The following is a 13,046-nucleotide window of genomic DNA, read 5'->3' on the forward strand; positions in this document are numbered from 1 at the left end:
TCATAAAGTATTTAAAAATGTAAAGGCACTCTAAAGACATGAGTAAAACTGATACTCAGTAGAATCTCTGGTTTAGTGAATTAAATTTATAGAAAGACTGAATTTGATATATGCCATGGTATAGTCTTTTATAATACTATCCTATTTTATTCAAGTTCAAGACTGAAGAAAAGAAGTAAAGGAAAACTATCTCATTCATTTTAAAAAAAAACATGAAGGTGATTCACTTAGGAAATTTAATTATTAGGGTAAGAAATTTAAAACATGGAAGAAACTGGGTTCTTAGCAATCAAGTGGATAACAAACAGCTGTTTGTGTGCAAGATTACAGCATGCTGGGATAAATGACACTTGGTAACTTTAAATTGTACAAGAAGTTCACATTTATTATCTCATTTTATTTTCAAATATTCCTGTTGGTTGATTTTATTATACACCTTTTTTATATGGACAAAGAAACGAGGTCAGAATGTTAAGAAACTTACCCAAAGTAATGGAGCCAGAAGGCAGCAGAGCCAGGCTTCTAATGAAACTACACTCACTTAAGTTCCTGTAGACTTTTCTTTCCCTCTTACCTTCCCCAGCCAGAAACAATGCTTCAAATTTTACTAGCCAGGACAAAAAACTTTAAATTGTTTTTCATGGCCTTAGATTTCAAAGCCAAGAGATGAGTAACTATATGTCCTTGAAAAAATTTTTTAGAAATTAGGAAATCAATTACCTGATATATAGGAAACTGTTTTAATGCAGTCTACTATAGGGAAGGAGGAGAATATTTTAAACATTCACATTTAAAGTCAACTGCATGTTCTCTTCACTATATAAGAGCATGTTAATAATACTTAAATTAGTAAAGTGCAAAAGGAACACATTTAACTCAATGGTACCTTTAGAACTATAATGAATTCCTAAAACTTACAACGAATGCAGATATATTGCTAGAATGTCATGGGGCTGAAACCTTCTCCTTTTTTATTCATTTTTTAAAAATTTTTTGAGGGGAGGGGCAGAGAGAGGGAGAAAGAGAATCCTGAGCAGGCTCCAGGCTCTGAACTTCAGCACAGAGCCTAATGCGGGGCTTAAACTCAGGAACTATGAGATTATGACCTGAGCTGAAATCGAGAGTTGGAAGCTCAACTGACCAAGCCACCCAGAAGCTCCCTGAAAAGTTTCTCCTTATCTTTTGCAACTTCCAAACATTAAATACAGTAAGACACAAGTGGTAAATTCAATTATACCCCAAATATGGATTTTTTTTCACTAGTTCCATCTAAGAGGAGAAAATGGCCTAGAAATTTCCTGAAATAACATTGATTGCAACTGTTCCTTTTGAATAAGGCCAAGAGAGTCATTGTTTAGCTCTCCATGCATTTTAATAAAAGTTGTTAACAAGACAGATTTGACAAGATTATAAATTTTTAAAAGCCTTAAGCATATTTTTGTCATAAGTATCATATTAAAAAATTTCTTTAATTCAACTACGTAAATATTTTGAGATTTCAACTCTGTAAGCCAAAAGTTGAACTCCCATATTAAAAGAAATTCTCTTTATTTCTTTTTAGTATATTCCAAGAACAGTAACACTCCAACATAATTCAAGACAAGGAACACTGGACTAAGAGTTGATTAAAGATTTAAAATATAGTTCTGGATCTCCTATTAACCAGCTGGATGGACATAAGTGATTTTTTTTTAACATTCCTTGGCCTTCATTTTCTAGATGATAAAATTAAAGGATTAAATTGAACTTTCTAGCAATTCTAAAATACGATCACATGATCTAGACCTGAGTGTTCTCAAAATTCTACTCCAAACACACACCAGAATTTTTAAGTTAATATGAAAAGTCTTCTGACCTATTGTAAGTTCAAGCATTTTACTCTGAGAAAAAGATCTCAGGTCATTATTTAAGGCATTGATTTTATTTGTACACAATTCTCTCAGTGTAAATATTCTTTTAGAAACCTAAAAGCAACAAATTGGAAAGGTAAGGAATGCAGGAAGCATGTGTACTTATAATGGAAGAGTAATGGACAGAAATAAAAATTTGCTTTTTAAATTTATTATAACAACTGATGGTCATAAAGATCACCACTATTAAGAAAAGGTTAAATTATTCAGTAGATTTTACTTAAAAAACCAGGACATGCATAATATTTGATAGTGTTTCTATTTAAAATTTTTTAAGTAGGAAATTAGGCACATAAATATGTTTTGAAACTTATTAACATAGAGTTTTTTTCAGACTATTCTTAATAAATAATGTGTTATTTGTCTGAAATCTTGATTTTTAAGAAGCAGAAATTCTGACTTTCTCAATTGTGATGAAATGTGAAATTCCATTTTAAGGAGTTCCTTTGCAATTCTCTGTGTATAAAGATGAGAGGATGTTAGCATGGCCATGGTTCTTTCTCACTTTCTGCAGTTGAAGGCTTTGTCTTACTATCAAGCTTGTGAAGGACTAAAGACAATGAACACACAGAATAGCTCAGACACAAGGCAAAGTCCAAGGTTACAATAAATTAACCTGTTTGTAATCAGGAATCTTTTTTTTTCTTTCTTTAGGTTATCAGTCAGGGATCCAGGAGGAAACAGGTGGCACACACAAATTAGACTATTTCCAGAGGGCTTACTAAATAGACTATCTACAGAGATGTGAGCCAGGGTAGAAAACCACCAGAGATGGTACTGCACCCGGCTGCTGGGAAGAGGGGAGGCCATGATGCCCTACTTCTAAGTCTGAAAGGACAAGGGTGGGAGAACCATTACCTGGACTTGGATGGAAAAATGGTGAAAGCAAAGGCTGCTTTGAGAGAAATTGTGCCCTCAGGTGAAGGACACGGCCAGCCTGAGGCATCCTCTCAAGAGAAAGATGAGAGAATACACATCCAAATGACATTCTCCTCCTGCCCTAATGTCTCTTGCCAGAACTCCGAGAACAGTGTCAACAGTGTCGGTAGACCTAATTGGCCAGCCCCCTGAGGTACCAGACAGGGTGGAGAATAGTAGAGAGTGAACCTAAAGGGACACATGGACTACATCTAGCATCTTTAGCTCCTGAAGTTTTACAAGATGCACTTTTTAATAAACACATGTACAGGTTGGTGAAGGAATAAAGAGAAGTGCCCAGTGTAAAAGGAAGAGTCAAGTCAGGGTGCAGATGAGAGGCGTGTGATGTAACATTATAAGTGTATACTTCATTTAAAAATCATATACTCACTGAATCACACCATAGGTAACTAAAAAGATTTAAATTAACTCTTACACAAAACTTTCCACCCTAAATAGAAAAGCGTACCACCTAAAACTATCTCCTACCATAATATTAAGACATAACCATTTTTTTGCACCAAGATCTCTATTCCTATTTCATATGTAAGTGACATCAACAACCAAAACCATATCCTGTATCATTCTGTAATAACTTTTTGGCAGCTAACATACAGTGAGCATTTACAAATGCCTGACTCTGTGCTAAGCACTTATTTTATTTACTCTATTCAACAAACTGTGGTTTGCCTTCTCATAATTTCCATTTTATAAATAAGGTAATTAAGGCTTAGAGAGACTTTGTAACTTGCTCAAAGCCATAGATTCATTCAAAGTCATAAGTGACACAGCAGGGATGCAAAGGTTGTTAGTTTGTCCCAGAGCCTAAATTCTTCAGTGATTGGGCTACTCTCCTTCCAATAATAGCCAGAGAGGGAGAGGGAAAGAAGGGGGTGGGGTGGGAAAGGGGGGCCAGGAAAAGGGGAAGAGGAGGGGAATGGGGGAGAGGGAGAGGAAGAGAGCCAAGAATGATAGAGAAGTTAGATAGCATTATAATCTTTACAAATTGAGCAAGGTAGGAATTTAAATTGGAAATTATGTGGATGCAATGAATTTAGGCAAAAAAAATTATCTTGCCTTTTGAGCAACCCCAAATGTTATGACTAAAATATGGTCAGCTTTGGCTACCAATCTGTGATATTCTTTTAATGACTCAAAATGTCTTACTGTGCTCACCCAACAATGCTGTATTTATTTAGCATGTGTGGGTTCAGTTTTGAATTAAGACTAAAACTGGTGGCATACATACATTTAAGTATTGGATATGCATTAACTTTTTTTGTTGTGTGAAACAAAATACTATAATCAATATTACAGGAATCTACTGCTTAAACTGATAATAAAAGGCCAATATAATTGTTATGAGCTATTTTAAAGCCAATTTGCCTGAGGTATTTTATGTAAAATGCAAAGGTAGTCAAAACAGACCAAACACTAAAGCCTTGCTCTCTAAATGTACACAGATGTGACTTAACTGTCAAAATAATATAAACAACTATGGTGATTTATTTAATTCCAAATATTCATGAGACAAATTTCCTTATTTTTATTTCCTTTTCCTCCATTTGGCCCATCTCTCCACTCTCTTCCCCTGTGGCAACCACCAGTTTGTTGTGTTTTTATGGGTCTGTTCCTGCTTTGTTTGTTTCCTTGATTGCGTTAGAGTCCTTTAACAATCTTTTGGAGTTGAGCAGGTGTTAAGGCCAAGAAGAGCCAAGGTTTGGGAACTCACATAATCTTTTGATAGTCTATGATAGACTCTATTATTTTGAATTTAATTTTAATTTGATTTTATATTGCAACAAAGATACTTCCTATAAATTCTTGCAAAATGATCTAAGACCAAAAGATCTGATAGGTTTATAGATTCGCATCATGTAAGTTAATAATAAATTAATGGTGGCCCTTTAGCAGATGTGGTATCTGTGACACTCCAGAGATGAAATAGAAAATTAGGAATGCTTAAGGAGGAGCAGATATGGGTTCATTGTCCCATTCTGCAGGCCTATGACTATAATCCTGCTGCTGCACTCTGGAGATGTAGCGGGACAGCCCCTGACCAAAAAGGTTTACTCTCTCCCACCTTGCCTTTCACCACATTTTTCTTTAGAAGAAGGTTGGAATTTTGCCATTCTTTAAAATGTTACTGGCTAACCCATTATTCCATAGTTAGCAAACTTTAAAAGTGAATTGATAGCTAAATGCAAACAAAGCAAAACAAAACAAAAACCAGCATTATTTTGATCCTAGGATAGACCCAAGATGCTCAGAAAAATTAAAAATATATCACTAGAAATAGAAACAAATTAAAAACAATTTTTAAACATTTAAAGAAATTTTAGTCACGGACATTAAAATACATTACTTCAAACTCAAGCTCAGCTAGTACATTTAGTACTCTGGTTGGTACAATGAACATAACAGTTTCTTTCTTTCAAACTTGACAGATCCTTAGTTAAAAGATAATAGATTCAAGTACTTTATAGCTGTAAACTAGGTCAGTGTGGTTATGTGCATATACCCTTTTTTCCTGTGAGAATTCTTGTCTAGAACATCGTTGGTGCTGAAAAAAAATGTTCATTGAATAGATGAGTAAATAAATATGTAAGATGAAGTTCTAGTAAAAAATAAAGACAAGCTTTTCTTTATCTAGCTATACTTTCAGTGGCTTCTTGAGTGTGCATGAGATCACTATATTTAAATATTCAAAATACATTAGTCTTTATACTGATTGACTTTTTGAAAATAAGTGAATTAAAATTTGACAAATACACTTTTACATAGCTTAAAAGTAAATGTGTATAAAGCATACATTGCAAACGTATTCTACCATTTTTGCCAACTTTCTATATTAGTGCAAGAGATGACTGGCTTGCCATATTTCTGATATATAGTAGGATGATCCCTAAAGTGAAAATTATTTTTTTGTAAAGAATTAAGGCATACCTTTTTTTTTATATCCTTTGCCATTCAATCTTAAATTTTAAAAAACCCTGATTCCTGATAAAATGTTAATTCTTGTATAGACATAATTAGTAATTAAATGTGAGTACAAAATATGTTTCAACCTGATGGAGTTTTTTAAAAAAAAAATTTTTTTTAACGTTTATTTATTTTTGAGACAGAGAGAGACAGAGCATGAACGGGGGAGGGTCAGAGAGAGGGAGACACAGAATCCGAAACAGGCTCCAGGCTCTGAGCTGGCAGCACAGAGCCCGACACGGGGCCCGAACTCACGGACCTCGAGATCATGACCTGAGCCGAAGTCGGCCGCTTAACCGACTGAGCCACCCAGGCGCCCCACAACCTGATGGAGTTTTGACAATAAAATATTCCTGCTTTATTTTACATAAGAATTTATGCCACAAAGTTTTTCATTTTTTCTTACAGAAGGTAGTTGATGTTAACAAATAGAACTAAGAAAATATTTATTAATTTGTAATCAATAGGGTACAATACTGCATTGTTTTTTCCCTCTGGTAGTGGCAGATTTATACTTGCAAACATTCTCACACTTGACCTTGTGTGAAAATTTGCTATGTTAATTTATTCAACAAGTATTTATTGACTAATCACTAAGTGCTCATATATGCTGAGAAGAATATAAGAGGTATACAAGGTGATTTCTGTCTTCCAGCTCAGAGGGAAGAGGAAGACATGAGACATCTACTCAGACAAGGTATAAATATGTGCTACAGACAGCGCTTCCATCGGCAGATATTAGCTTCTTTCCATTTCCATGGCTCCCAGCCTACTCCCGTCTCTATTTCATTTAATCTAGACTCCTACCTGGACACCTACATTTCATGATCCTTTACTCCTACCCACTGTACACACTGAAGCCATATAGGATGATAGCTCCACTAGTTTTATTCTCCTGATAAAAACAAATATAAATTCCCACAGCATTAAAGGGCTTACTGATTGTAGTTTAAATAGAACATTCTACTTTTGGTTCCCTTTAGTCCCTCCTTCATCTCATATTCCACACAAGTCTACTATTTTCCCCCTGAAAACGTGCTGGTCTTGTTTATTTCCTTTTCCTCATGCTGTTTCCCTGTCAAGAAACATCCCTTTCCTTTATTCAGAATTCTATCATCCTCATATGGTGGTCTTATAAACCATTTTCATATTAGACATAGTCTGCATGAGAGGAGAGAGAGAGAGAGAGAGAGAGAGAGAGAGAATGTATGTGTGAACAAGACCGTATTTGTGGAGGTTTTCAGGAAAATGTTATATAGTATTATTTATACATTAACATATACTTTATTTCTTTGTTTCTTCTATTAAAGTTCTTGATCAAATACAAATTTATTAAATTTTATTAAATTTGTATTTTACTAAAGTATAAACTTTGTACATAGGTGATTCTCAGTAAATTCTTATGTAATCAAATTGAAGTTGTTTGAATCTAATGCCATAGGGAAAAAGTCAATTTCATTTAATGAACCGGCCTAGGAAGATTTTTTTGAACAGGGCCTTGGACAGGCATCTGGATATATGGAAAAAAAATTGTGACAGATACTCTAAGATGAAAATTTTTTGGAATAAGACACATAAAATAATTAAAAACAACAATCACAAAAAAGCAGCAACTCTTATTTCCATAGAGTTCTATATTAATAATTATGTCATTGGCCTGAAGAAGAAAAAAGAGGTCCATGGCATTTACATCAATTGATATTAGTAAAGCAGGAGATTCAACAAGTTGGTGACAAAAATTTTTTTTACTAAATTTTAGAATTTTTAACTTGGACGTTTGTAGTATATAAAGGCACTCTCTAAAATACACATGATTGGGGCACCTGGGTGGCTCAGTCGGCTAAGTGTCCGACTTCGGCTCAGGTCATGATCTCACGGCTTGTGAGTTTGAGCCCTGTGTTGGGCTATCTGCTGACAGCTCAGAGCCTAGAGCTTCTTCAGATTCTGTGTCTTTCTCTCTCTCTCTGCCCCTCCCGCGCTCACACTCTCTTTCAAAAAAAATAATAAATAGAAAACAAAATACACATGATTATCTCAGTATGAGAACCTTAAATTATAAGAATGGTTTTTCTAGATCTGTGTTTACTTAACTAGGTATTTATCTATATTTATCATTAGTGTCTCATAATATAAAGATAGCTAATATTTTAATTCAAATATATGTTTTATCTGTTACTTAAATTCTTTTATATCTCTGTTCACATAGTTGGATCACCTTTGCAGGTTCTACAAAACTTGGGTGAGTGAGGGCATATGACTACATTTCTTTCTATCTCTTTCCTTTTTTCTCCTTCTTTGTAGGAAGCTCTGTATTTCTGTATGAAATTACTTGAAGTTAAAAGTGTGTAAGAAAAGATAGTCACTTAAGCAATTTCAACCCATATTGTTTTCATTAATCTGAAATATAAAATTGCTTAATCATTTTTCAAAAGCTGACGAGAAGCTTTAATTAAACACTATGCTATGCATAAAGATGATACTATCATATATTGTGAACTTGGGTCCCATAGTCAAGAAATGTAGGTTTCATTATGATCTTCCTAAAAGAAAACCCGTAAATAGTATCTAGAACAATATGTACCTCAATGTTCCAGTTACAGAGAAATGTCATTTGGCTAGAATAATTTAATAATATATTTTATTATTACCCACTTATTTTTGTATCCAGAATATTGAAGCGAAAATGTGTATAGATGTGGTAATCAGAATAAAGGTACCCCCAAAGATGGCCACATCCTAATTTCTGGGACCTATGAATATGTTGCCTACATGGCAAAAGGACTTTGCAGATATGATTAAGATTATGAATCTTGAGATGGGGAAATTATCCTAGATTTTCCATATGGGCCCAAGAACATGCTTTAAAACAATTTTTTGCATCCTTAAATATCTAGAACATGCTAAACCCATACTAGGCACTTAGCAAATATTTATTGAATGAATAAAAAAGAAGGGATAGTTTAAGATTGGGGCATCAAGAAAGAAATAACCTAACAATTAACTATTACCTGCATTTGCAGATTTTCCACTATAGGAATATAAGTAATAAAGTAAAAAACAATGTGAAATTAAAAGAGCTCCAATGTATCTTTGAAATATGATCTGGTTTCAAAATTTCTTCTTTGTTCCCTAATAAATTTCACAGTGGAAACCAAGAAATAAAGACCCAACAAGTGAGAATGTTATGATGATGCAATTCAACAAACTGGAAGTATAAAATTTTAAATGATCTTATCTATATCATTCTTAGTGAAAATATAATGACCCCAAATTTGGTTTTCATTAGTAAAACATTGACGGGGGAAAAAGTAAAAGGAGTACTCTTGGGGCACCTAAGTGGCTCAGTCAGTTGAGCATCCGACTCTGGATTTCGGCTCAGGTCATGATCCCAGGGTAGTAGAATTGAGCCCCGAGTTGGGCTTCGCACTGAGCACGGAGCATGCTTAAGATTCTTTCCTTCTCTTTCTCTCCCTTTGCCATTTCCCCTGTTGACATACTTCTCTCTAAAAATTAAAAACAGCAGCTACTCTGTATTAAAATATAATTCCTATTTTTATTTTTAATATATTTTTAAAAAATTATCTTATTTTTAAAATTATCCCTTATCTCTAGTAAGGACTTCTACATTTTAAGCTTATAAATTTTGGTAAAATTTCGACAAAAGATGGTAAATACTTAAAGACAACCTGGTGGTAAAAAATTAAATGTACCCATTTAAAAACCAACAAATCAATACAATTCTGCAATCTAACCTAAGTGACCAGTTTTCTAATTCCAATTCCATAATTCTATCCTAGATACATAATCTTAAATAAAACAGATTTGTGTAAATAAGAACATAACAATTTTTAGTATACCAAAATTTATGCCTAACTCAAATGTCCAACAGTAAGAGAATGGTTAGGTAAATAGATTATATATTTAAACATTATACAATAAAACAAATGTAACATAAAAGAAAATCAGTGGGAAAAAATTTAAACGTGGTTTGAACTATTTATTTATTTATTTATTTATTTACTTACTTACTTATTTATTTATTTAGAGAGAGAGTGGAGGGACAGAGAGAGAGAGAGAGAGAGAGAGAAAATCCCAAGTAGGTTCAGTGCCATCAGCACAGAACCCAACACATGGCTCGAATCCACAAACCATGAGATCATGACCTGAGCCTAAATCAAGAGTTGGATGCTTAACCAAGTGGGCCACCCAGGTACCCTGAAACTTAGTTTGAACAATAATTTCAAAACATGTATGGAAAAAATTTACAAAGCAATATGCCATGATATTATATGTAATTGGTAGCATTATGGAGTATTTTATTTTGTATTATGTTTTTTACTGTTTTCCAAATTTTCAATATTAAAGTTATTATTTTATATTAAGAGAAAGAGTTTTGTAATGTAAAACAAACATTCTAAATCACTTCTGCTCATTCAACATTTCAAATTCTGTAATTGTGTCTATTCCATGAAACTTCTGAAGAAATGGGCTGTTTTAGACTAAACCAAGGGCTTTTCCAAATATCATCAAAGTACATTTTAGGTTTGATCTGAGGAACAATATCTGAAATAATGAAAGTCACTCAATATTAACTATGAGGAAACTGAGTGCTGGGAATAGGTTATAAAATAAACATTTTACAAAAGAAAAGAACTACTATTTTTGTTAACTTACAAGAGCTGGGTTTTTTTATTTACATAGTCACTAATATCATGTAAGTGCCTAAATTATTATTACATACGTAATCAAATCCTACCTTTGCACGTTCTTAATACATAAATTCCGTAACTTTGTAAACTCATTCCAATAAGTTGAATGATAATTAGTTTTATATACTACTACAGGTGAAAGAAAATAGTTTGGTGGAATTATTACTTACTGTGGTAGCACAATGAATATCTTTCCACACTGTGGCTTCCCTGGAGAGATCAGAGACTTCAAACAAATTATCAAGAATCACTTCCCCAATCATGTCATGTCTAGAAAATCTGTCAAAATCATATACACTGAAATGTAGTTTTCGGTTGCTTAGTTGGTCATATGCTACAGGAAACTGAAAAGTTTCATCAAATAGAGGATTTAAAGTCTTTCTGTGCACACGGGTCTGAAATTTCTTTTTCCTATCTGGAAGAAGATACATCTTCACATAAGGGTCAGAAGTGCCTGTGAAGTCTTTAGCAGGGAGATCTAAGGCTTTGATAATTTTAACAATCAGAAGTTCATTTTCATAGTCATACTGGAGGGTGAAGTTAAGTTTCCCACAGGTTTTGACATCTTCTTCCCTGTTGCCCTCAGAGTCAACGGATTTCTGTTTGTAGAGCTCTGGTTTTATCCTCCCAATGCTGGTTGTTGTTTCTCCTCTTTGTAAAACTGGTTCTGTGCCCATGCTAAAATCAACACTGGAAACCTGCATTTGCCTTGGTAGGTGTCTCCTGAAGGAATTGTGGCTGTATATACACACATGTACACACAAGATAATTTAGGTAGATCATTTTGATGACATTATACAGTGGCATATAAACTCACCCCCACCCCAGGATAATGAAAGCATTGCATTTGTATAAACAGAAAAACGGATGGACACACACGCATGCATGCACACGCAAACACACACACACACACACACACACACACAGCTACTTTCGAAAAACCAGAAATGCAATATTCAAAGGAAAAGACTTCTAAAATTATAGAAACATCTGAAACACTCAAATGTACATTTTTATGAACTTTTGGAATTTTTTACTCTCAATCATAAGGACATAATTAAAAACAATTGTGAAGAAACACAGTTACAAAGTTTAGTATTCCACAAATACCACAAATCATACATCATCTGGTTATATCTTGTTGTAATTTTTGTGTAGACAAATCATGTTGATGATTGGTTTCTTTATATCTGGATTTTTTGTATCTCATGAATTTCGTGTTTTTAGTGACTGCCCCATTACAATAAAAAACATAAGTCCACCTATTCTAATACTATTTAATTATTCCTAATACTTAAGATAACTAAATGAATATTTACTTGTGAAAAGAATATATAGTGGTGACAGCCAAAATTAGTACATTTTCCTTTTTTCAACATGGAGTGGGCTTCAGAAATTCTAAGGATTAAAAATATACACTTTTAGAATTTGGGTCCAACCTAATAGAGTTTTTTAGAATTCAAACTGACTTTCCTTTATCACTGTTACTATTCATCTAGTCAACATTTCTGGAACATTAGCTATATCAACTTACCATTGTCTTGTAAATGTGACTTGCATTAAAATCTGCTTCTCTTCTACTTCATCTGTGATTTCTGGTATGAGCCGTGTCAACTTACGTGTCTCCTCAAGGCTTAGTCCCAGGTCTTTAGTTCTTTATTCTCCTTAGTCTCTCCAGTAGACTAATCATCAATTCTTGAACTATAACTGTCATCTTAAATCTGGTGGTTCCCTGCATATATCTCAGATATGTAAACTTCTAGTCCCATACTTACACATCTCTAAGGGAGATTTCTAAGTGGATATCTTAATTTTTCCCCAAACTCAAGCAAAATCATTTTCTGCCTTTTGCTCTCAAACTAGTTCTCCCTTCCACAATCTCACACAATAGCTCTAACATATTTATCAGCCACTTGTGCTTGGGAATCTGCAGTATGCTCTGAATCACATTTCCTTCATTCATGAGATTTACTCAATTTTCGAAATCCAGTTGATGTTTGCTTTGAAACATTCCATATACTTGTCCATTCTGTTCCATTTCTATTGCTACTCAGTCCAGATCCTCATCAACTTCTGTTTTGCTTTCTCTACTAGTCTTTGCCTGACTCTCCTTTCAGCTCTCTCTTACACTTAATATCTATCTAGCACTTACTTTAAAATCCTGTATTCACTTCTGTTGTCTGTTACATCAGATCTACATTTTTTACAGTAAACACAAAGTAATACTGAGGACATTGGTTTAACTAATATTTGATTCATTGATGCACACATAAGGACTGATTTAAGAGGGATAAAAAAAAATGAGTGAATATCCAGAAGATACCTAGCCATGTTACCATTTGAGCAGTAATTTGAGGAGCTGAGGATGTTGAACCTAGAAAGGAGAGGAATCTGTCTTCTAATTTCTAAAGCACTGTCATGGCAGAATTAATAAGAATCTATGGAAGTTACACGTAAAGATGGACTTTGGCTTAATATAAGGGAGCATTTAAAAATATCTACAGTTGTCCAGGGGCGCCTGGGTGGC

The 13,046-nt window shown here is 33.9% G+C and overlaps 1 protein-coding gene across 1 annotated transcript in view; it reads right to left on the bottom strand.

The window, feature by feature from the left end:
• SYT10 (synaptotagmin 10) overlaps positions 1–13,046 on the bottom strand; it is a 63,806-nt gene that overhangs the window by 19,965 nt on the left and 30,795 nt on the right. Inside the window, 1 exon segment of the mRNA XM_030321722.1 lies at positions 10,690–11,257. Coding sequence (XP_030177582.1) covers positions 10,690–11,257 — 568 coding nt within the window.

Source organism: Lynx canadensis, chromosome B4 (assembly GCF_007474595.2).
Source record: "Lynx canadensis isolate LIC74 chromosome B4, mLynCan4.pri.v2, whole genome shotgun sequence".
NCBI classification, from domain to species: domain Eukaryota; kingdom Metazoa; phylum Chordata; class Mammalia; order Carnivora; family Felidae; genus Lynx; species Lynx canadensis.